At 42.0% G+C, this 25,417-nt stretch overlaps 1 protein-coding gene across 1 annotated transcript in view; it reads right to left on the bottom strand.

Annotated features, from left to right (window-relative positions):
* OTOGL (otogelin like) overlaps positions 1 to 25,417 on the bottom strand; it is a 307,829-nt gene that overhangs the window by 68,626 nt on the left and 213,786 nt on the right. The window contains exons 36-44 of the mRNA XM_040412979.1: positions 22,693 to 22,870; positions 14,257 to 14,399; positions 12,960 to 12,983; positions 10,347 to 10,439; positions 6,262 to 6,451; positions 4,795 to 5,009; positions 3,125 to 3,266; positions 2,322 to 2,507; positions 1,229 to 1,441 (exon numbers count right to left, since the gene is read on the bottom strand). Of these exons, the coding sequence (XP_040268913.1) occupies positions 1,229 to 1,441; positions 2,322 to 2,507; positions 3,125 to 3,266; positions 4,795 to 5,009; positions 6,262 to 6,451; positions 10,347 to 10,439; positions 12,960 to 12,983; positions 14,257 to 14,399; positions 22,693 to 22,870 (1,384 nt within the window). The remainder of the gene's footprint in view (positions 1 to 1,228; positions 1,442 to 2,321; positions 2,508 to 3,124; positions 3,267 to 4,794; positions 5,010 to 6,261; positions 6,452 to 10,346; positions 10,440 to 12,959; positions 12,984 to 14,256; positions 14,400 to 22,692; positions 22,871 to 25,417) is intronic.

The following is a 25,417-nucleotide window of genomic DNA, read 5'->3' as shown; positions in this document are numbered from 1 at the left end:
ATGGAGGGGGAGAAATGTGACATTTCTCCCCCTCCATGTCACATCACCCCCTGCTTTTTACATCACCCCCTTTGTGTCACATTTCTCCACCCATGTCACATTTCAACCCCCTCCATGTCACATTTCAACCCCCTCCATGTCACATTTATCCCCCTCGATGGCACATCCCCCCCTCCATGGCACATTTCCCCCCTCTATTAATGTTGTGTAAAAATAAACATTATGCTCCTCACCTGGGCCTGTTCCCGTCTGCAGCAGCTCCCGTTCTCCTCTGTGTGGTCCTGGTATCTTCTCTCTGTGCTCCTGACAAGACTTTGAGGACCTTTCCCACTCAGCCAATCAGTGGCTGCAGCTGTGTCATGTGTCAGACCAGTGATTGGTTCAGCGGGAAATCACTGCCCTGACATGTGACACAGCTGCAGCCACTGATTGGCAGAGTGGGAAAGGTCCTCAAGCAACTTGTCAGGACTCGGGACCACCACACAAAGGAGAACAGCCGCAGGAGGCCGGCGGCATGCAAGTGATTAATGAAAAAAAAAAAGTTTAATTTTTCCGTCCCCCCCCCTTCTCAGAGCCCTAAGGCGGCCCCTTGGTCTGCCTTATTATAGCACCGGGCCTGTCTGCAAATGATTGTTCAGAGACCATCACTGATACTCAGCTACTTGTATCTATGTGTTTGGCCACCTTTAGCGTATGTGACCAGGTCAGCTGGGGTTATGGCCATCAGGTCCATTCCATTTAGGAATAGGAGGGATATTTCAGTGAACATTTTTCTAATAATAGAGGCTCCTGTGGGTCTTCCTGTGACGAGAATGGACGTTTTTTGGGGGGCTGCTTGGAGGAGATAACTACCATAGATATATTAGTTAATTATTCTCTCAACAAGGTATGTATATCATCATCTCTTCTTGCAGGATTTATTGTGGGAATTTTAGGCAAAGATGAGAGCATTTTACAGATTTGCTTTTCTCTGAAATATGATTTCTTCTGATTTGCTTTCCAATCTCAAACCTGGGCAGTAAATTTTAGTTCCTATACTTTATAATTTACCGTATGGAGAGTAAATATGAAATAAAAGAATGCAAAAAATTATTATTGAAAACATTGGTAAGACCGCTAATCAAGTTGACTTTAATCCTAAAATAGAAAATATACTATATTAGAAGTAAAGCTAGATAGAACATATGAATGTTAAATGCTATAATTACTAGTTAGTGGACTTACATACCACACACTTTTTTGGGGCAGCAAGCCCCTTCTTCAATGATGCGGATAAGCATCTCTCCATCCCGATTACAAATTGGGTCTGGTTGTTCCCTGCAGTCCGGTTCTATGGACACCACAGTTCCATTCTCCAGACATTTTGTCAGACAGCATTTATTGGCTGATGAATGCCAGATCTCTCCCGGTGAGTGGGGATGGCCTTCATTATCAGTACAAGCTAAATAAAAAAGATTTTCAAAATTAACAATTTTTTTTTTTAAATGTACAGTATATTGAGGAGAAATTACAGGATATTCAATTGTCATGCTTAGCATAAATGATGCACAAAAATAATTTCCTTCCATCATCTAAATTTCACTCACAGTAAAATAATAGGAAAGAATATGAGCAGTAACCATAGATGTTATCAATCTAAGAGTAGCATGGAGCCTCGGTTCTGTCCAGTTTATCTGCCCAAAATGGGCCAGACCATTCGAGCAACTGCATGTGATACATTGTCAGCACTCTTACCCTAAAATGTGAGAAGTTACTTTTTCCTACACCGCATTCAAAGGCCACTGGCACACATGACATATATGCTGAGTATTTTACAGACATATTTTCAGATGTGAAATCCGCACTAGAATACAGCACCAGCCAAATCATCTATATACTGTGAACATTTTCGCTTGATAATTGATCTAAGGTTCTTCTTTTTAAATCCTAAGAATGTATATTTCTCCTGCAGAAAATGTCACCACTTTCAATGGAGAGAGGTAAAATTTATGGTGAAATCTGCAGCAAAATCTGTATGTTTTCTTGAGCATTCATCAAACCCAACAATTGATTTATTCATGTACAGGATGTCTTAAAGTCTATCAAAATAGAAAGTTACAGAGATTGGACAAGCTACAGATAATGATGTGCTATCCTCAGGATAGGTTATATTAGATTGGTGGGGGTCCACCACCCTGTACCTCTACCAATCAACCGCTTCAGGCCAGAAACTATAGAGTGTACAAGGCTGGAAGCATAGGTACTGCTATTAGGGGCACTGCAGCTCAGCTCCTATTCAAGTGAATAAAGCATAGCATTATCTAGCAAAGTACAGCACATACCACATTTGTCTTCAGGAATGCATAGCTCAGAGTCTGTCCTGTGAAGAATGGTTCCTTTTTTGCACACACAGTCTTCTCTTAAGTAAGAACAGGGAGACTCTTCGTAATACCATTTGTTCAAGCAGGTCTTAGCAGCACATGGTTGGACACAGGCCTGATATTCCTTTCCCTCTGGACATGGTAGAGCTATCATAAACATTTTAAAGGTTAGCAAGAGGCATTCTATATGAGTGAACTACAGGCACTAATGAAAAATTGCAAGTAATATGTCAAAAATTCTTTACATACAATTATTTTTTAAAGGGGTTGTCTCACCTCAGCAAATGACATTTATCATGTAGACACCATTAATACAAGGTACTTACTAATGTATTGTGATTGTCCATATTGCCTCCTCTGCTGGCTAGATTTGTTTTTCCATAACATTATATATTGCTCGTTTCCATGGTTACGACTACCCTGCAATCGAGCAGCGGTGGTCGTGCTTGTACACTATAGAAAAAAGTGATGGACTGTGCACACCACAGTGGTCCCAGGCACCGGAGTGTCCTGCACTTTTTCCTATACCGCACAAGCACTGCCACTAATGCTGGATTACAGGGTGGTCATAACCCCTGGAAACTAGCAGTGTATAATGTGATGGAAAAATGAATGAAGCCAGCAGAGGAGGCAATATGGACAATCACAATACATTAGTAATTGCATTGCATTAACTTACTCTACACTATAAATGTCACTCGCTGATCCAACCTTATACCATGCAAAATATACATCCCAAAGATGTATGTAGAGATGCAACTTACAGCAGTAATCTTGAGTCCTCCATCGAATACAGATGTTGTGCTTACTGCACAATGCTACATATGCAGAAAGGGCATCACATTCATAATTTAAAAAGTATGAACTGTTGATCCACATCTTCTCACAGAAATCTTGTGGAGAAACCTACCAATTAGAGCAACAATTTTAAAGAAAACAATATTACAAGACAAAAAGCAAAAATTTCCAAATAGTTCCTACATGATTACTAGTGTTGGGCGCGAATATTCGAATCGCGAATATCGGCACTTCAAGAATTCGCGAATATTTAGACTATAGTGCTATATATTCGTAATTTCGAATATTCTACAGGGTGGGCCATTTATATGGATACACCTTAATAAAATAGGAATGGTTGGTGATATTAACTTCCTGTTTGTGGCACATTAGTATATGTGAGGGGGGAAACTTTTCAAGATGGGTGGTGACCATGGCGGCCATTTTGAAGTTGGCCATTTTGAATCCAACTTTTGTTTTTTCAATAGGAAGAGGGTCATGTGACACATCAAAATTATTGGGAATTTCACAAGAAAAACAATGGTGTGCTTGGTTTTAACGTAACTTTATTCTTTCATGAGTTGTTTACAAGTTTCTGACCACTTATAAAATGTGTTTAATGTGCTGCCCATTGTGTTGGATTGTCAATGCAACCCTCTTCTCCCACTCTTCACACACTGATAGCAACAACGCAGGAGAAATGCTAGCACAGGCTTCCAGTATCCGTAGTTTCAGGTGCTGCACATCTCGTATCTTCACAGCATAGACGATTGCTTTCAGATCTTCTATCAAATATTCACAAAATATTGCGAATTCTAATATTTCCCCTGCCGCTCATCACTAATGATTACTTATTTTTGAAATGTATAAAAGTTTGTAACTTTTATTATGTTGGAAGTTTAATAAAAACATTGTACAAGAATGAACTTCAAACATATCTACTATATAGCCAAAAAGTCACAAAATATTGCATAAATGTGGCTTGCAACAAAATATATGAATTTGTTTATGAGATAAAACAGGCGTGGTGTTACCTCTTATTCAGAATTACAAGATTTATAAAAGGTACCAATCACCAGGAGTGCCATACCAAGTCCATGGAGAACTAATGTATTATTCTCAGGTATCAGCTGTCTTAGTTGGCAGTAGTTGGTCACAGAGGTGGAGGGAGCATGCACCATACTACCTGCCAATAGTGAATGATTTTTCCATGGACTTGGTATGCCACTTTTGGGGATTGTGACCTTTTACGGATTTTGTGTAGCTATATAAGACTTCTTTTTATTAACAATCTGTGTCCTATGCACTTTTTCTGGATGGATATATGTGAAGGATTGACACATCCTGTGTGCATGGTGTAGCTAAGTAGTTTTAGGCGACCACATGGCAGCTATTTTATAATATTAGTGCACTGTCATTCATAAAGTCATTCTTTTCTTACTGTGGTATTTTATGAAATTTCAATAAAGCAATAATTATTGGGGGTCTCACCACAAGGACCCCCACTGATGTCAGCAACAGACTGTTTTACTCAATACCACTCATGGAAATCAGGCCACGTATATGCAGTTGCTTTTCTTTCAAATGAAATAACAGAAATGAATGAAGATAATGAATAATGAAAATAACAGAAACCATGGGAGAGCAAATACAGTACCTTCCTGTGGCAGGGGGTAAATACTTTTCTATTGAGTAGTTCCATGCAATAAGTGCAATTATCTTCTGTGCAGTTTCTCACTGGACGTCTTGTGGTAACATCTATGGATTTCTCAATTTCCCAGCTTTTGATAAATGCTTCTATATCTTCTTTGTTTGTTATTATTGTTCTGTTCTGCATCTTTAAATCGTCACTTGGATCACCATTGCATATTCCTAGAACAGGCATGATAGGTAATTAAGAACAGACTTTTCAATATTCTTCAAAAGAATGCACCTCACCAAGTTCTAAGTTGTTACATTGCCTATAATGCAAGATATCTTAAGAATTATAACGTACTGTAGACCAGAAATAAATGTTGCTGTGATTTATTACTGGGATCCAAATGACAAACACTAGAAAGCCTTGGGTGCTCTTCAGTTCTTCATACATGAATGCCTGAGGTTATTCATTCTTAAAATGTACCTGCATAAAAAAGGGCTGAGCAATGCCTGTGTATAAAGGCATATCTATGGGTAAGTCTATATATTAAGTGGAACCATCCCTTCAACAAAATAGCTCAACCCCAACATTAGCTAGGTGATGTGACTACATATAAATTAGTTAACAGGTCTTCTTCAAGGAGAGTCTTGTATCATGTCTATTGTTTAGAGGTTTAAGTGTAAATTTTGAGACATGAATTTGTATATCAAAGTTCTTCTTCATGTCCAGAACCCAGTAGAACATTGTGTTAAAAAAACGTTTTGATCAATATGCAAATGAACCTGATATGTGTCCTGTATCCGGAGATGAGTCCAGCGGAAAGGAGCCCAGCACCGCCCCGCATCCTCCGAATCTCCTCCTTGCTGGCTGATGTCACAGAGCTGGAGCGCCAAAATCTCGCGATGCGCGAGCTAGCGCATGCGTAGTTCGTTCCCTGTGCTGATGCCAGCACAGGGAATGAACATGATGCCGGCACTGCGCATGCGCTAGCTCGCGCATCGCGAGATTTCGGCGCTCCAGCTCTGTGACGTCAGCCAGCAAGGAGGAGATTCGGAGGACGCGGGGCGGTGCTGGGCTCCTTTCCGCTGGACTCATCTCCGGATACAGGACACATATCAGGTTCATTTGCATATTGATCTGTGGGGACTGGGTATTGCAGATGTGCTAGCGGCCATCTAGCAGCCCATGTCCCCAGCTCTATGCACAAAATCCTGGTGACAGGTTCCCTTTAAATGAGCCTAAAAAGAATCTGTTATATTGGTAAACCAGACATTAATTCAGCAATAGAAAGGACTGCAGAATATGATCACTTCTGTCAAAAAGTGCCTCCCCTGCTCTGTGTCTCATCAATAACCGACGGGTGCATCTAACGTGAGGCCTGAAGGAGACAATTTGTGTATACCTATGTTGTCATACAATGTAAGTTTGGACAGGCTCTATCTAGCAATCAGTATATTTGCATGGATTCCTCCAGGTGATGCTTACCACAAAGGCCTTCGGTCTTGGTGGACTGGTTGGTTTGAAGGCCATACTGTATATCTATAATGCCAGTAACATGAGTCCATTTAATGCTGATGCCTGCTGGTGTGTTAATGACATACATTGCTCCGGTGTCTTGGATACATAGACCTTGCTTTGAAAAAGGTAAGGGTTGAAGTATTGAATTCACTTCTACCTGAAACAACAGAAGTGCCAACATAAAACTATCAGTCCTACAAGACTAAGGTGAATTCCAAACTATGAAATCTAAAAGCAAATTGAAGGACTCGAAATTACATAACATCTTTACGACCAAGCATACCACGCCTGTTTGATGATTAATGACCAAGTACATTTTTTTGCATTTTCATTGTTGCTTTCCAAGAACCATAACTTTTGTTCCATTTATGTACCAATATTGGCTTGTTTTCTGTAGGATGAGTTGTGTTTTTCAATTGCACCAAATGTTCCAATACCAAATATGTATAATATTTATTATGTTTTAACACTTTTGCAAAATAAATACCTATTTTATGCAAAACAAGCAATCTTTGTGTTTTCTATTGTCTTTGTTATTGTATTACAAGACCCATAAACTTTTTATTTTTTTGCCGATAATGGTGGCAGGCTTAGGGGACTTTGTTACGCCCACGAATGCCATAGTAATGCATTGGTACTGCACAACCAAATTGCAAGGTGCCGATGGCTAGACAGGGGGATCCTCCTCAGTTACAGCAGCACTCCCACCACTCTCACAAGGACATTAAGCCAGGTGCAAGAACTAGTACCATCATGGTACAGGGTCCTGTACCTTTTAATGATTGGCCTTCTAATATCAAAAATCAAATATGGCCATATTGTACCTCATGATAGGTGAGCTCTTTAAGGTTGGTTTCATACTGCAGCTTGCAGTGCCCTCTTGCCAGATGTATCTATCAAATGTATCCATAGGTTCCCATTGACCCAAGAAGGTACATGTCAGTGTACCTTTTGTTTTGCTGCACTATTCCATACAGAGGCATCCAGTAAAAAAGTTTACCGCATTGTATATGTTTTTTTTACCGCAAAACACAGTGTGCAAGGTGTTGGATTAAGAGATGTGAGGTTTAATGCAGACAAAATGGAGTCAGATGCCAGTGAAGGAAAGTTCCAGAGTTTTTCTGGCTGACCAGTCTAGAATCTTCCAGTTAATCATTCCAGTAAAGTAAAATGAAGATTCTAGAGACTTCTGTTTGTTGAATGACTAGTATGATAATGATGGGTGTGGGAGGGTCGTAAACCACAGTTGTTTTCCATGCAGACTGCGGGGGTTGTAGTAGTGTTATGTAACACCTTTGTGAATATACAGTACAGACCAAAAGTTTGGACACACCTTCTCATTCAAAGAGTTTTCTTTATTTTCATGACTATGAAGGCATCAAAACTATAAATTAACACATGTGAAATTATATACATAACAAACAAGTGTGAAACAACTGAAAATATGTCATATTCTAGGTTCTTCAAAGTAGCCACCTTTAGCTTTGATTACTGCTTTGCACACTCTTGGCATTCTCTTGATGAGCTTCAAGAGGCAGTCCCCTGAAATGGTCTTCCAACAGTCTTAAAGGAGTTCCCAGAGATGCTTAGCACTTGTTGGCCCTTTTGCCTTTACTCTGCGGTCCAGCTCACCCCAAACCATCTCGATTGGGTTCAGGTCCGGTGACTGTGGAGGCCAGGTCATCTGGCGCAGCACCCCATCACTCTCCTTCATGGTCAAATAGCCCTTACTTTCAAAGTTTTCCCAATTTTTCAGCTGACTGACTGACCTTCATTTCTTAAAGTAATGATGGCCACTCGTTTTTCTTTATAGTCCAATTCTAACAGTCTATTCAGTAGGACGATCAGCTGTGTATCCACCTGACTTCTCCTCAACGCAACTGATGGTCCCAACCCCATTTATAAGGCAAGAAATCCCACTTATTAAACCTGACAGGGCACACCTGTGAAGTGAAAACCATTTCAGGGGACTACCTCTTGAAGCTCATCAAGAGAATGCCAAGAGTGTGCAAAGCAGTAATCAAAGCAAAAGGTGGCTACTTTGAAGAACCTAGAATATGACATATTTTCAGTTGTTTCACACTTGTTTGTTATGTATATAATTCCACATGCGTTAATTCATAGTTTTGATGCCTTCAGTGTGAATCTACAATTTTTATAGTCATGAAAATAAAGAAAACTCTTTGAATGAGAAGGTGTGTCCAAACTTTTGGTCTGTACTGTATATTGTTACTTACAGTGATACAATTTGTAACAGTACTAACCACCATGCTGTACCCTGTGTTTGTACTGAGCACAGTAAAAATATCTACTTCAGATATTATAAAACTAACAATGAGCATTAGGAATATTATTCTATTATGATCTAAAGCCCTAGACAACCAAGTGCTGTTGGACACTTGATGCAGCGAGTGAGGGAGTGTATTGAGGATACAGATGAACGTCCACTCAAGCCCTATGTCTCCCTCACTTGCACCTTCTTATCACTATTCCGACACAAGGACCCTAATATGTTGTGCAGTACAGATCCTGCATACATCAGTGTAATTAGATATTAAACAACTGTGCACCGAGATGCCATACATATATTACGTACAGTACATATATTCTGGGTGTTATCTGACTTTTAATTCCAAACACCCCAGGAGACCATGGGAAGTAACTATGCAAAATAAGAATGTGCTGAAGGATAATAACTAAAATACAGTGACATACATAAATGAAAGGGGTACCATAGTGAAGTTCAAAATAGGCTCCCCATTATGGTTCCAAATATTGCTACTGAGTACAGAAGGCCCTGTTTGTTTTATCTTTCACACCTTTTTTTACTGAACCTTGAACCAACTCCCAACCCTCTTGTTTGTTAAAAATGCAGTTCCCCTGGATACAAAGAGTCCTTCACGTGCTCTTTAGAAATTATATTGATCACCTATCAGTAACCTGGCACACACACTACACTTTAAATGGAGCTGTGCTTCCTGTTCCATTCAAATGGCCAGTTCCCGAGCTGAAGAGTGCAGGAAACAACTAATTGGTGGGTCATCAGTATCAGGAGCATGAATAACCCCTGTAACCAGAACTGGGCTCGTTCTCTAAGGAACCCATAGCAGCTCCATGGTCTGCCTGCTAAAAATCATTCGAACATATTTAATTCATATCGTGGATGGGAATCATTCAAAACATTGATTTCATATGCTCTTTTTCACCTTTCAATTTCAAAACAAATCATTTATTATTACACTACTAGACTGGCAAAATATCTAAACATTATTTTAGAAAAAAAAATCGTGCCATGTCATTATCGGGGCAACAAGAAGTGAATGAAGTGTATACGTTTTTTACTTTTTATTTAGCAATGAAAGCAGTGGGTCATGCCCAGCCGAATAGATTTTCAAAGATTTAATGTGTGACCTGCTTTCTGTATAACATACCCTGGGATAACTTCTTCATCCAGGATTGCTCCATGTTGTCTGCTTCTTTAGACCCATTTATATAATTAACCCATTTTTATATATTTTACTATTTATTTGTTACGGTAAGTATGTAGGCAGGTCATTGGTAGCTTTCAGTTTGTTAAAGATGATCTATCAACAGGTTTTTACAATACAAACTCCATACATTATTAAATAGATCTCTTCAACCCGATGAGGCGTACTTACTTTGAAAATCCATGTCGGAGTAGCTGTACAATCCTTTATGAAACTTTCCCTGCCAAATATGAAAGTGAGCATTTTTATGAGTCCTTCTAAAGAGCGAGAGAGCTCATGAGTCTTTAGGAGCTAAGCTAACTTCCCACTCACCTAGCCTAATTTACAAGCTAGGATTGAGCAGTGTAAGATTTCAGCAGCAGCAGGGGAGGAGGTACACTGGCTGGATTTATAATTTTTTTAATATGAGAAATGATTATGTAGCCAAACTGACATGGAATTTTAAAGTAACAGTGTTGCATCAGGCATATGAGATCTTTGTAATATTGTATGCATGTATTGTATTAATATGTATGTTTATGACCCCTTGCTAATAGCGAATATAATTATTAGTATGACGCTCACCCTTCTGTCCAAACGATTTATAAGCACTTGAAGGTTTGCTGTTGTTACATTGAGCTTTTTGAAACACAACCCTGAAGTACCTCCAGCTGCAACCTGTAAATTGATTAGAAGAAGATCAAAAGGAGTATCCCAATGAATAACATGCAATCTATAGAATTAAACATAGTTCTTTATTTATTACTTCATTCATTATTGCTTTTATTTAGGGATAGCTACCCAGCACACATATCACTCATAATGGTATATGTTTATGTTGTCATTTTACAACAGGCATTTCTGTAAAGTGAAAACAATAAGTACAACCATATTGGTTGTCACCTTTGAATTAGCTTCTTTGTAAACTTTTGATACAGCATGCTGAAAAAAAATTTTTTTGGATGATTTTAGATTTTTTGAACAAAAGATTTTAGCTCCCCATGAACTTACGATAACGATATTGCCTTTTCAACACTCTAATGTGATTTAGTACATTGGTATGTGGAAAATTGCCACCTGCAAGCCTGCATTGGAATATACCTGTAATAGACCTGGTTACTTTGTACAGGCTCAGGCCTATTATCACTAAGGAAACTCTTCCTAAATCTCAACAAGGGGAAGGCATTATAGCCCCGGTAGCGCAGCACTCCTGGGTTTTCCACTCTCAGATGTCGTGGTAACATTTGACCATAGCATCTTAGGGGTTAATTGTCTGCCATAAGCAGTATTGACCATTGCAGACATCAGAAAACAGCAGAAATTCAGGGACTATGGCACCTCTGGGCTCAGGAGTGGGCGTCATTCTTAAACCCTGCACTTCCACTATACATGTATGGTGGCAGTGCTGAAGGGGTTAAAAGGAAGAGGATAGTAAGGTGTTGGCAGACTGCTCTGGTGTTGGCTTGTCTCTCATGAGAACAAAGGATCTGGTGTTGAAATCCAACATGTCTGAGCATTTTTCCTCTAAAATCTGCTGTCGGTGGAGAGTCAGGAAGCCCCCATACACATTAGATGATTCCCCGATCCTGGGTTCAAATGACATTAATCTAATGTGTTTCGCCAGCCATAAAGGGGTTGTGAAAGAATAGGGGAGTTTTGGCAAAGCTTATTTACCTGCTTCCCTGTGCTGGCTCCTGCTGCTTCGCCTCCCAGCATATGATGCGCCGCTGGGCTCCCTCACTGAAAACATCCATTTTGATGCCACCTGCAGCTAATCACTGTCCGCGGAGGTGGCCAGATAGCCTTACATGATGACAAATTGTCACATGATGAAATGGGGTCCAGTCACCGCCGCGATCAGTGACTGGCTGCAGGCGGCGTCAAACTGGATGTTTTCAGCTAGGGAGACCAATAAAGCATCTCAGACAGGGAGGAGAAGAAGCGGCAAGCCAGCGACAGGAAGCAGGTAAGTAAGCTTCCCTTTATAGGTCTGGCCAAGTTGGGGGGTGCCAAAAAATCCCCATTCTTGCACAACCCTTTTAAAATATAATAATAAAAATTTAAAAAAAACACAGAGGGACACTCTACAAAAAATGTTATCAAAAACTATCCTAAATAGACTAAACAAGAGTGAGAAATAATGCCTATTCTAAGCATTATTTCTAACATCTACTATCACCTACAAAAACTTTTTAGGGTGCAATAACCATAGCCAATATAAAAATGCTAAATATTTTTAATGTATCAACAAGGTAAGCTGCTATCCTGCTCAATGGAGATCCTTACATCCTGAGGAAGTTGGCGCACGTGAGTGGTCCACATGGACCTTGCTATAGTGTATGGCCTTGTTATTGCTTTTCCACGGCGCTGACTGTAAATAGCCTACATTGGTAATTTTTGGAGGCCACATGTATCTTTTTGCATCAGGTCTTTGCTCCATATTTTTTATGTTCAGGTATTGCTCTGTATGGTCTCCAATAACAGATAATTATCTTAATAATTGTTTATGTTGTATTGCTCTCTTTGTCCCCTGATGGACCTTTATCAATCTACTTGGGGAAGCGCGTCGGGATTTTGGGTATTATTTTTTTTACAATTGTGTTAGGGCTTCTAGGGGCATATTAGGCTTAAGTACGAGGACAAAGGGCATCCACTATCAGGGTGTGCCTCTGGGCTGAGCCATTATCTAGCGTTCTGACAGGGTCAGATTTCCCACTATGTAGCCCTTATTTGCCCCTGATGCCAAGTTTATCACTGATTATCGGTATAGCAGTGCTACGTTGGGATATACACTGATAGCCCAAATTGGCTTCTTTTTTTATAATATGTATTAAAAGTTATGTTTTAATTGGTTTTTGCTTTCTATGATAATATTTTGATTTTTGCATGACTGACATATGTGATTATCCACACTTAAGTTTTTTGTATCAACCAGGTAAGGATGCAAGAGAAGAGAAAGAGGTATCAGGATCAACCTCAGACCCCAACATATTTCGCCTCATGACTTTTTCCAGAGGCACTGAGATGTGAGGATATCTTTCTCTTCACTTTGTCCTTACTAGATTGGAAGCTTCACTGTATTTCACTTATCCCAAGTATATTACTCAGTATATTTAAGGTGTTGCATTAAGAGGACTATAAGAGCTATCGGTGTTGGTTATTTGAAACATGGTTCAGTGGAATTCAATGATTACTCACCAACTTTCGTATGGAGTTTACACTCTAGAAAGCAAAAACATAAAGACAGTAGTTAAAACTGCTTTACCCTGAGGTAAACTATGCAAAAGTCATTTATTGGCAGCGTTTTGTACAGTGGTACTTTTTGTACTGTAAAGAGATGCCTAAAATCATAATGGAAAATTCCAGTTTTACATTTATTTTTACCTTTATTTTACTTTGTAAAAGCTTTTCCCTGGTTTTTACCAGTTGGCATGTGCATATACCAAAGCTCCACCCTTGGTGGGCAAAAGTTTAAAATGGTAGATGAACATTACATGTGATTGGGCCTATTGGTATCCTATAGCATATAATTGTTAACACTATAATAATAGTGACAAAGTCTATTAATATTTAAAGGGAACCTGTCACATTGAACATGGTGTATGAGTGAACACAGCATGCTACAGAGTAGGAGGAGCTGAGCAGATTGATACATAGTTTTATGAGAAAAGATTAATTATGATTTGTATTTCATTCAAACTCCTACTCTTTCTGGGCTTTGAAGACCAGGAGGAGGTCCTATCAGTGATTGACAGCTACCTCTGTATACACAGTCATAGAAGAAGGGCTGTCCATCACTGATAAGACCACCTCTTTGACTTCAAAGTCCAGAAAAGGCAGGAATTTAAATGAATGAATCGCAAATTATAATGGATCTTTTACCATAAAACTATATATCAATCTGCTCAGCTCCTCCATCTCTGTAACATGTTTCCTGCAGATTAATTAGCATTTTTATAGTGACAGGTTCCCTTTAAAGTGCATTTGTCAACAGATTTGTACCTATAAAAACTGGCTGACCTCTTGCATGTGCACTTGGCATCTGTGTTGGTCTCATGTTGATATGTGCCCAAATTGCTGAGAAAAATTATGTTTTAATATATGTAAATGAGCCTCTATGAGGGTGTTGCCATTACCCCTAGAGGCTAAACTCTCTCTGTAACTGCGCCACCCTGTCCACTTTTGCCTGGCCGTGTCAATCAAAGTTGAGAGTGTGTGGAAGTTGCAGAGAGAGCTGAGCCCCTAGGTTTAACAGCAATGCCTTCATTGCTCCTAGAGGCTCATTCGCATATATAAAAAAAACATTTTTCTCAGCAATGCGGGCACATATGAATATTGGACAACACAGATGTCTTCAGCTGCCAAGCGCACATGTAACAGGTCAGTCAGTTTCATAGATGCAAATCTGCTGACAGATGTCCTTTACTAACTTTACAAAATAAAAACACATTTTCCTTTAAATACGGATTTTGATAAATATATTGTCACAACTTACCAGGCTTGGAGGACATTTTTCTATATGAGCAACAATAGTTTCTTTAGGAAGTCTAACCAAAATATATGGTGCAGCATTATATAGTGCAATATTATTCCCATCAAATGTGATGATGCTCAGCTCTGATAACACAGAGCACTGGCCTAGAAGAAGACATATCAGTTAGTGAAAGCGCTTTTACAAAATGGAAACTCCTTTTAATGCCAAACAACATTTTACAATACTTGATGATGATTATCTTAAAGAGGCACTCCCACAAAAAATTAGATTCTTTGGCCCATTAGAGTTCTATGACAGCTTCGATGTCAGTCTCATAGTAATGAATAGAGAAGCTGAGTTCCTGGCCACACACAAGATACAATGTCAGTCACAGGACAAAACTAAGGGTCAGAAAAAAGTCAATAACTACGGTCACCAATAAAAATATTACCTTCATTACAATTTACATCACATACCTTTTTAATAGGCCAGTGTAACGGGGTTCCGAAGGTGCACTCGGTTCCCCATTAGCCGCAGACCTGCTGCTTAGCTTCGGGAGCGAGGATCTGTGTTTGACCTCGTTCCCAGGGCGGCTTTACTAGCTGGGTGGCTCCCTGCTCCTAAGTCTGCCTTGAGCGCCGAGCTGATCACTCGGTGCTCGACTGGTTGGTCTGTCGGTCATGTGACGCTGGCCACGTCACATGACCCTCACTCCCCACTATAAATACAGGCAGCCTGCTGGCCACAGGTTGCCTGTTAATTTAGGTTCCACCTGTGGTTTTGTCTTTCCTGGCGTACTTACCTCCTGCTGAATTCCTGACGATCCTCTGCCTGCTCCTTGTGTACTTTGCTGCTCTCCTGGTATTCTGACCCCGGCCTCCTCCTGACGATCCTCTGCAGACTCCTTTGGTACTACACGACTCTCCTGGTATTTATGACCCCGGCTTCTCTTGACAATTCTCTGCTTGCTCCATTTGTACTTTGTAGCTTTCCTGGTATTGACTCGGTCCGTTCACGTTCTGTTGTTTGTCTGTCTGTCTTCCCTGCACTTAGTCCAAGTTAGGGATTGCCGTCCAGTTGTCCCCTGTCATTAGGACTCGCGAGGCAAGTAGGCAGGGCCAGGGGTAAGGGTGGAGCGCAGTGGTCACTTCCCTCCCCCCTGTGTGTTTGTGTACGCGACCGTTACAGATTAACAGGCCGAATAACCACTGTATAATGAATCCTCTGGTGACCCTGACTGACCTGTCTCTAATCTGACGCAGATGGTGCAGGAGTTAGGGGAAAAACTCAGTTCTTTTGAGTTAGGGCAAGGTTCTTTCACTCCTCAGGCCTCCAGTCCACATTTTGAGCCCCAGATTAAGCTCCCAGAACCCTTTTCTGGAGACCGGAAGAAGTTTCTCTCTTTTAAGGAGAATTGCAAAGTTTACTTCCGTTTGCGCCCCATGTCCTCTGGCCCCGAGAGTCAACGCGTGGGCATTATCATTTCCCGACTACAGGGTGATCCCCAGGACTGGGCGTTCTCTTTACCTGCTGGCGCCAGTTGTTTATATTCTGTGGAGGGGTTCTTTCAGGCCCTAGGTACCCTCTATGATGAACCAGACAGGGCTGGCTCTAAAGGCACTGGTTCAGGGCAATCTACCTGCAGAGGATTATTGAACCCAATTCAGAAGGTGGTGTGTCCCCTCAGGATGGAACGATCCAGCCCTGAAGAGTCAGTTTAGGTCAGGTCTGTCTGATAATTTAAAGGATCTTCTGGTCAGTTATCAACTTCCAGAGACCTTAGAGGAGATGATGACCCTTGTTGTCCGACTTGACCGACGGGTTAGAGAGAGACGACAGGAACAACAGTTCTCTTCCCAGATAGTGGTCCAGCCAGAGGCCTATCCCAGAGACAATGCTAAGGTCTCCACCGAGGAACCCATGCAGGTTGGCATGACCCGAGGGAATCTTCGCCGCAGACGTGGAGAATGCTTTTACTGTGGAGATCCTGACCATTGGATCAAACAGTGTCTCAAGAAGGTCCTCTCTGTCAAGGCTCCTAAGGCAAGGCAACCTAAAGACCAGGTACACCCTGAATTTTCTAAATGTAAGCTTTTGGTACCCATTACGATTTCTCTGGGAGTAGATAAATGGCTGGGTAAGGCCTTTATTGATTCTGGCTCAGCGGCTAGCTTTATTGACTCTGGGTATGCTGTAAGATTGGGTATTCCTATGTTTGTCTTACCAACTCCTATCCATGTCATGGCTATTGATGCTACTCCTCTTATTGGTGGTACGGTGAGCTCATGTACCTCGGAGATTTCTCTAACCGTGGGTGTGTGCCAGTCAGAGAGATGTTCCCTTTTAGTCCTGGAGAACCTACCGGCAGAGGTGGTACTAGGGTTGCCTTGGCTCCGACTACATAACCCCACTATAGATTGGTCCAGTGGGGAGTTGGTGAGATGAGGGCCTAAGTGTGACTCGTGCTTGTCCGTGGTATAGGCTGGGGTCTCAGTTAAGTCTGATACCTTACCCACTGTTGTTAGAGAATATTCTGATGTATTCTCGTCACCAACCCCGGAGGTTATACCCCCCCCCATAGACCTTATGATTGTACCATAGAGCTAGTAGAGGGGGCCAAGTTTCCTAAGGGGCGAATTTATAATCTTTCTAAGCCCGAACGCAAGGCCATGGAAGATTATATTAAGGAGAGCCTTGGTAAAGGGCATATTAGACCTTCTGTCTCTCCTATGGGGGCGGGGTATTTCTTCGTTAAGAAAAAAGATGGTGGTCTTAGGCCATGTATCGATTACCGGAGATTAAATAAAATCACTGTCCAGAATAGATACTCCCTCCCATTGATTCCGGATTTATTTAACCAGGTTCTGGGGGCAACCTGGTTTTCCAAAATTGACCTGAAAGGGTGATACAATCTAATCCGAATCAAGGAGGGAGACGAATGGAAGACGGCATTCAATACTCCGGTAGGACACTTTGAATATCAGGTGATGCCTTTTGGACTCAGCAATGCCCCAGCTGTGTTCTAAAACTTCATGAATGACATTCTTAGGGAGTTCTTAGGTATATTTGTTATTGTCTATCTTGACGACATTTTGATATTCTCTCCAGACTTCGAATCCCATGTGTCTCATGTTAAACAAGTATTAGAGGTGTTGAAGGAGAATCAGCTATCCGCTAAGCAAGAGAAATGTGTCTTTGGTGTATAGGAGATTCTGTTTCTAGGGCATGTTCTGACTCCTCACGCCTTCAAGATGGATCCTGGTAAGGTACTAGCAATTAAGGAATGGGTAAGACCTTCGTCCTTAAAGGCCTTACAACGGTTCCTAGGTTTCGCCAATTACTATCGTAAATTTATTATGAATTTTTCCGTAATTGCTAAACCGTGGACCGACCCTACTAAGAAAGGGGCGGATTTGGAGAATTGGTCTACTGAGGCCATTTCTTCATTTGAAAAATTAAAAAGGCATTCAGTAGCGCTCCCATTCTGATCCAGCCTGATCAGGAGAAACCTTTTATTGTGGAGGTGGATGCGTTCGAGGACAGCGCAGGAGCAGTCCTTTCACAAGGTCCTGCTACCCTCACTAACCTGAGACCATGTGCCTTCTTCTCCAGGAAATTCTCTCCCACGGAGAGTAACTACGACATAGGGAATAGGGAGCTGCTAGCCATTAAATGGGTATTTGAGGAGTGGAAGCATTTTCTGGAGGGGGCAAGGCATTGTATAACTGTTGTCACTGACCATAAAAACCTTACGTTTCTCGAGTCTGCTAAGAGGTTGAATCCCCGTCAAGCCAGATGGGCTCTGTTTTTTACTCGTTTTGATTTTTCCATCACGTTCAGGCCGGGAAGTAAAAATGTGAAGGCGGACGCATTATCTCAGAGCTTCCATGCTTTTCAACCTACTGAGGTACCACCTGAATCCATCCTACCAGCAAAAATCTTCATAGCAGCTCTTACCCAGGATATCTCGGCTCGCATTAGGTCTGAACAACATCTGGCACCGGTATCCACCCCAACAGATAAGTTGTTTGTTCCCGTACAATTTCGTCTCCAGCTGTTGGGTGAGTGTCACGATTCTGCCTTTTGTGGACATCCGGGTGTTGAGGGCACTAAGGATCTGGTTTCTAGATCTTATTGGTGGCCTACTCTAACTAGGGATGTCAAGTCCTACATGTCAGCCTGTGAGGTTTGTGCCAGGTCCAAGACACCTAGGACTCGCCCTGCTGGTAACCTACAACCCCTACCCATTCCCAGTATACCCTGGTCCCATATCTCGATGGACTTTATAACTGACCTACCGCCGGCGGAGGGTAAGACTGTAGTTTGGGTAGTGGTCGATAGGTTTAGCAAGATGCTCCATTTCATTCCCCTGTCTAAACTCCCGAATGCCAAAACTCTGGCGTCTATTTTTGTGAAAGAAATTGTTCGATTGCATGGTATCCCGGAAAATAATGTTTCTGAAAGGGGTGTGCAGTTTGTGTCCAAATTCTGAAGGGCCTTCTGTCAAAAATGTAAAATTTCATTGTCTTTTTCCTCTGCCTACCACCCTGAGAGTAATGGGCAGACTGAACGCCTTAATCAGTCTGTGGAACAATTCTTGAGGTTGTATGTTGCTGATGACCAGCAATTATGGGTGAAATTTCTTCCATTGGCTGAATTTGCTTTGAATAACCGTGTCAATTCTTCTGCTGGGGTTTCACCTTTCTTTTGTAACCATGGTTTCCATCCCCGTTTTTATTCTGGGTCATCCGTCTCCTCCTCTAACCCTGAGGCGGATAGGCTCTCCTCTAAACTGTGCACAGTTTGGGCCCGGGTTCAATCGAACTTAGAAAAGGCTCAAAGTTCTCAGAAACTCAAGGCCGATAGGAGACGTTCAAGAGGGGTGAATTTTCAGGTTGGGGATAAGGTATGGTTGTCCTCCAAGAATCTCTCTCTTAAGGTAGATTCTAAAAAGTTTGCTCCTCGTTTTATTGGACCATATAAGATCACGGAGATGATTAACCCGGTATCATTTAGGTTGGAGCTGCCCGAGTCATTCCACATTCATAATGTGTTCCATAAATCTCTACTTAAAAAATATTTTGAACCGGTAGTACCATCGAAAGCCTTGCCTCCGCCGGTTCTTGTTAATGATGCTGTCGAGTATGTGGTGTCTAAAATAGTGGATGTCAGGAAGGTGCGTAATTCCTTGCAGTACCTGATTCACTGGAAGGGGTATGGACCTGAAGAGAAATCTTGGGTAGTTGCCAGGGAGGTTCATGCTCCTAGACTTGTTCGAAAATTTCATTTAGAACACCCTGAAAGGCCATCGCCTGAAGTCTTGGGTCCGGTGGCCCCTCGTAAAAGGGGGGGTACTGTAACGGGGTTCCGAAGGTGCACTCGGTCCCCCATTAGCCGCAGACCTGCTGCTTAGCTTCGGGAGCGAGGATCTGTGTTTGACCTCGTTCCTAGGGCGGCTTTACTAGCTGGGTGGCTCCCTGCTCCTAAGTCTGCCTTGAGCGCCGAGCTGATCACTCGGTGCTCGACTGGTTGGTCTGTCGGTCATGTGACGCTGGCCACGTCACATGACCCTCACTCCCCACTATTAATACAGGCAGCCTGCTGGCCACAGGTTGCCTGTTAATTTAGGTTCCACCTGTGGTTTTGTCTTTCCTGGCGTACTTACAGTACAGACCAAAAGTTTGGACACACCTTCTCATTCAAAGAGTTTTCTTTATTTTCATGACTATGAAAATTGTAGATTCACACTGAAGGCATCAAAACTATGAATTAACACATGTGGAATTGTATACATAACAAACAAGTGTAAAACAACTGAAAATATGTAATATTCTAGGTTCTTCAAAGTAGCCACCTTTTGCTTTGATTACTGCTTTGCACACTCTTGGCATTCTCTTGATGAGCTTCAAGAGGTAGTCCCCTGAAATGGTTTTAACTTCACAGGTGTGCCCTGTCAGGTTTAATAATTGGGATTTCTTGCCTTATAAATGGGGTTGGGACCATCAGTTCCGTTGAGGAGAAGTCAGGTGGATACACAGCTGATAGTCCTACTGAATAGACTGTTAGAATTTGTATTATGGCAAGAAAAAAGCAGCTAAGTAAAGAAAAACGAGTGGCCATCATTACTTTAAGAAATGAAGGTCAGTCAGTCAGCCGAAATATTGGGAAAACTTTGAAAGTAAGGGCTATTTGACCATGAAGGAGAGTGATGGGGTGCTGCGCCAGATGACCTGGCCTCCACAGTCACCGGACCTGAACCCAATCGAGATGGTTTGGGGTGAGCTGGACCGCAGAGTGAAGGCAAAAGGGCCAACAAGTGCTAAGCATCTCTGGGAACTCCTTCAAGACTGTTGTAAGACCATTTCAGGGGACTACCTCTTGAAGCTCATCAAGAGAATGCCAAGAGTGTGCAAAGCAGTAATCAAAGCAAAAGGTGGCTACTTTGAAGAACCTAGAATATGACATATTTTCAGTTGTTTCACACTTGTTTGTTATGTATATAATTCCACATGTGTTAATTCATAGTTTTGATGCCTTCATAGTCATGAAAATAAAGAAAACTCTTTGAATGAGAAGGTGTGTCCAAACTTTTGGTCTGTACTGTACCTCCTGCTAATTTCCTGACGATCCTCTGCCTGCTCCTTGTGTACTTTGCTGCTCTCCTGGTATTCTGACCCCGGCCTCCTCCTGACGATCCTCTGCAGACTCCTTTGGTACTATACGACTCTCCTGGTATTTATGACCCCGGCTTCTCCTGACAATTCTCTGCTTGCTCCATTTGTACTTTGTAGCTTTCCTGGTATTGACTCGGTCCGTTCACGTTCTGTTGTTTGTCTGTCTGTCTTCCCTGCACTTAATCCAAGCTAGGGATTGCCGTCCAGTTGTCCCCTGTCATTAGGACTCACGAGGCAAGTAGGCAGGGCCAGGGGTAAGGGTGGAGCGCAGTGGTCACTTCCCTCCCCCCTGTGTGTGTGTGTACGCGACCGTTACAGCCAGACAATAAAAAAAATGTGGGGTTGTTTCTTTAAAGAGATTGATAGACTGTGAACATTAGACTAAATTAGCAGAACCAAAACCATTAGTGGACCTGTGAGCTGACATACTACATGATATAAACAGGCTATGCACACAGTAAATACCAGATATTACCATACTCCAACATTTTATTTGATTTAAAAAAGTCACTGTGGGGGACATTTATTAAAGATATTATGCCACTATTGTGGCAGAAAAAAATTGCAAGTTATGGCACACACTATTTGCTCCATAATTTGTGACTTTTTGAGCACCTTGACACTTTTTTAAAGTGCTAAGAAAAGAGACTTAGCAGGAGTGGCGGAGCATAAGTTATAGTTAAAGTCTACACCAGTTCCTGTCTGGCATAAATTAGATTTTCTTTTTTTTAAATCTTTTTCTTAATAAATTAGGCTCATCTTATTCCAATGCAAGGGGATCAAGACTGGTGTATCAGAATGCCAATCTCCCCCATTGACTACATGTCTAAGGATAAGAATTAAACACAGCACCATAAAATCAGTGGTCCACATTTATTTACAATGTTGTACTTATGCCAATCAAATTTTGATAGGGTAGCTGGCAACATTTGAGTCTCATGAATGAAAAGGTTCACCCATAAGTTTGACACATTTTGAAATATCCAATTGCTTTAAAATCTTCTTACACCTGAAGTAATATAAATGTGACAATATTTTGCACCTTTGTTTCTTTTTTTAATAAATGTAGCGAAAACTATGATAAATGTATATGATAAAATGAAAATTTATAATAAAGCATTTGATAAATGTAGAAGTCTCCTAGGAGAATTGCCACTTGTCATCACTTTTCAAATCCAGTGACGGAGGAGAAAAGTTACTGAAAGAATTGTGCAATTCTGTCACACATTCAAATGTGATTTTTAGGTGAATAAATGTGGGCCATTGACGTACTTACTTTACTAATTCTCCTTGGAGACTCCAACAAGTTTCAAAGAGATTTACTACATTACAGACTATAAGGCTAGAGCTACATATAGATAAAATTTTTTGAATTATAGTCAATGGTGTTGCACTGTAACATGTGACTGCTACGCAACAGTCGTAAAAAAATCCAACTAGCAGCATGTCACTAGTCACAGCGCGACACCATATATCATTATAAAAAATGTCACGCAACTTTTCAACGATAAGAAGTCGGTCGAAACATGTCACTGTGTAGCCCTAGCCTAAGCCCTTTCCATTTTGAACACTTATTGGTGATCCAGTTTCCTACTGCAAAAAGTAAACAATATTTTCAATAACTGTATTTCCATAGAAATTTCAGCACAAGAAACAGCTATTATATTATAGTAAATTATACAACTTTCTGTTTAGTAGTGCACCATGTTGCACCTAAAAAAGATTCAAAATGTCATCCTAAATTCATAATTATATACATGTAGATGATAAAAAAAAATCTTACAAGGACATTCCCATTCTGGGCAGCAGCTGTCACTGTTAACTTGAACAGGCATCCCACGAAATCCACAATCAGGTTTCTCCACATTTTTATGACAATTACTTGATACATTATACAACATCCATCCCATGTTGATGCAAACATACTGGCTGCATGGATCCAATGGCTCAATATACCTTGGCTAAAAAAGAAAATACACACAAATAATCAAAACATTCTGTTTGAAGGGAATAAAAGATATTTAAAATTCACACCTTGAGAACTTGAGAAGATCCCAGACCCTATTTATTGGGTTTGAAAGGTAAATATTTAATAAAGAATATATTTGTTAATGGGGAGATAAAACTTTTGATCTACCAAGAAGAGAATTTGGGATTAAACCCCAGGGTAGGTTTCAATCTTTAAAAGTTGTTCACACATTTAAGAATCATAATTTAAGGATTACTTTTTAGTGTGAGGACTACAGGATTTATAAGTTTATTTCCGGTAAAACAGAAAGGAAGGTGGCTATTTTAGGGGTGTATAAAATGCTGCTGCAATGTACTGTAGGCTCATATAAGTTTCACTAGTAGGAAATATTGGAAGAGTGAAATGGGTGAAATAACTGCCTTATAATGGGTAAATATTTACGAAAATGTTTAAAAAAAAAAAGTCATTGAATGGCTCTCACAGGTTTGGTCCAAAAATTTTTTTAAAAGTATACAAGATTTAATGATTACATATATTTCTTTATCGAATAGGCGCACTGAGAGGAGGATGCTCACTCGGCCGCTCCTTCCTCAATGCGCCTGCACCGGGCGTAGATGTGAAGTCATCGGTGCAGGCGCATTGAGGATGGAGCGGCCGAGCGAGCGGCCGAGCGAGCGTCCTCCCCTCAGTGCGCCTGAGCCGACTGAAGACAGGTACAGCGCAGGTGCCAGATTTAGAATGCAGACAGGGCCAACCAGAGAACGAGCGCGTTCGCTGGCCCTGTCAATCAACAGGAGGAGGGGGCGTCATTATGAAAGGAGGATGCGGCTGCTACCAGCAAGTAGCCGCCCTACTTACTGGTAGACAGGTAATTTGCATATGATAAAAGTCAGTTTCTTTAATTAACTACTGAACCAAAATGATTAATAACATTATGTATTGATATATCGCAGTATAGGGATTATAAGTAGCCAAAAAAAAAAAAAGACTTTAGTGGGGTGACAGAAGCCCTTTAATAGCATAGTGGTTAAAGTTCTTGGCTCTAATTTAGAAGGTGTCATGGTCTTACCCGCTTGCTGCTCTCCTTCGTTTGACATGTGCTGGCGGCCATCTTGGGTCCTGGGTTTCTTGTAGCCTTCCACCCTGCGGCTCCTCCTTCCCCTGGGAGGCGCTGGATGCCTAGCTCATATATATAGGAGGTCTGTGGCTTCAGTTCCTTGCTTGGTCCTCTTGTGTTCACATGCTTCTAAGACTGCTGCTGCTTCTGGTTCCTGATCCTGGCTTCGTCTGACTACCCTGCTGGTTCCTGATCCTGGCTTCGTCTGACTACCCTGCTGGTTCCTGATCCTGGCTTCGTCTGACTACCCTTCTGGTTCCTGACCTCTGGCTTCGCAAAGACTCTGCTCGGTTTCACCATCCGTTTGGACTTTTGCTTTACAGCTTTATTTTCAATAAAGCCTTCTTATTTTCATTTATCTCTTGTTGTACGTCTGGTTCATGGTTCCGTGACATTAGGACCAAGCCATGAATTCTGACGGTACAGGGCCATCCTCGCTACCCACGCTGGTTGCCAGACTTGATCAGCAGGATCACCTGTTGGGTCGGTTCGCTGTGGCGTTGCAAACCCTGCTTGAACGCACGGCTCATTTCGCTCCCGTTGCCGATGGGTCGGTTGTCGCTCCTGGGCTCGCTCCTACTGCCGCTCCGGTTGTTGCGCCAGAGTCTACCCCGACACCTGTTGTTGTGCCTGCGGTGTTTCGGGGTATGACCGGTTCTGCCCCTCTTCCACAGCGCTTTGGGGGAGAGCCAACTCAGTGCCGAGGTTTCCTTAACCAGGTGGGCATTTATTTCGAGTTGCTGCCACATGCCTTTCCTACTGAGAGATCAAAGGTGGGCTTCTTGATCTCGCTGCTCTCGGACAAGGCCTTGGCCTGGGCCAGCCCTTTATGGGAGAACAACAATCCGGTGGTTGCCGAGTTTTCCGGTTTTGTTGCTTCTCTTCGGAAGGTATTCGATGTGCCGGCTCGTGCTGCCTCTGCTGCGAAGCTCCTTATGTCCATCAGACAGGGTTCACGATCCGTAGCTGAATACGCCATTGAGTTTCGTACCCTGGCAGCAGAGGTGGGCTGGAATAATGAGGCTCTGGTCGCTGCTTTCTCTCATGGTCTCTCGGATGCCTTGAAGGATGAGGTTGCTGCTAAGGACCTACCAGTTGAGCTCGAGTCTCTTATTTCTTTCCTGATTTTGATTGACACCAGACTCAGGGAGAGACCTTCCTTTAAGGAGAACCTGCGGAGGTCTTCTAACAGATTGGTGCCTACGTTTGCTGTCCCACCCGTGCCTCCCTCTCCTCCCACGCCTCCTGGGGATGACTTGTCTGGGGGTGAACCCATGCAGCTGGGGTTTGCTCGCCTGTCCGAGGGGGAGAGGGCACTCCGGAGACGCGAGGGCCGATGCATGTACTGTGGTCTCGGTGGGCATTTTCGGTTGGCATGTCCGAACCGTCCGGGAAACGCTCGTACCCTGAGATCCTGTCGGG

Source organism: Bufo bufo, chromosome 1, assembly GCF_905171765.1.
Source record: "Bufo bufo chromosome 1, aBufBuf1.1, whole genome shotgun sequence".
Classification (NCBI taxonomy): domain Eukaryota; kingdom Metazoa; phylum Chordata; class Amphibia; order Anura; family Bufonidae; genus Bufo; species Bufo bufo.
The sequence above is the reverse complement of the archived record's forward strand: the minus strand, read 5'-3'. Positions and strand labels throughout refer to the sequence as shown.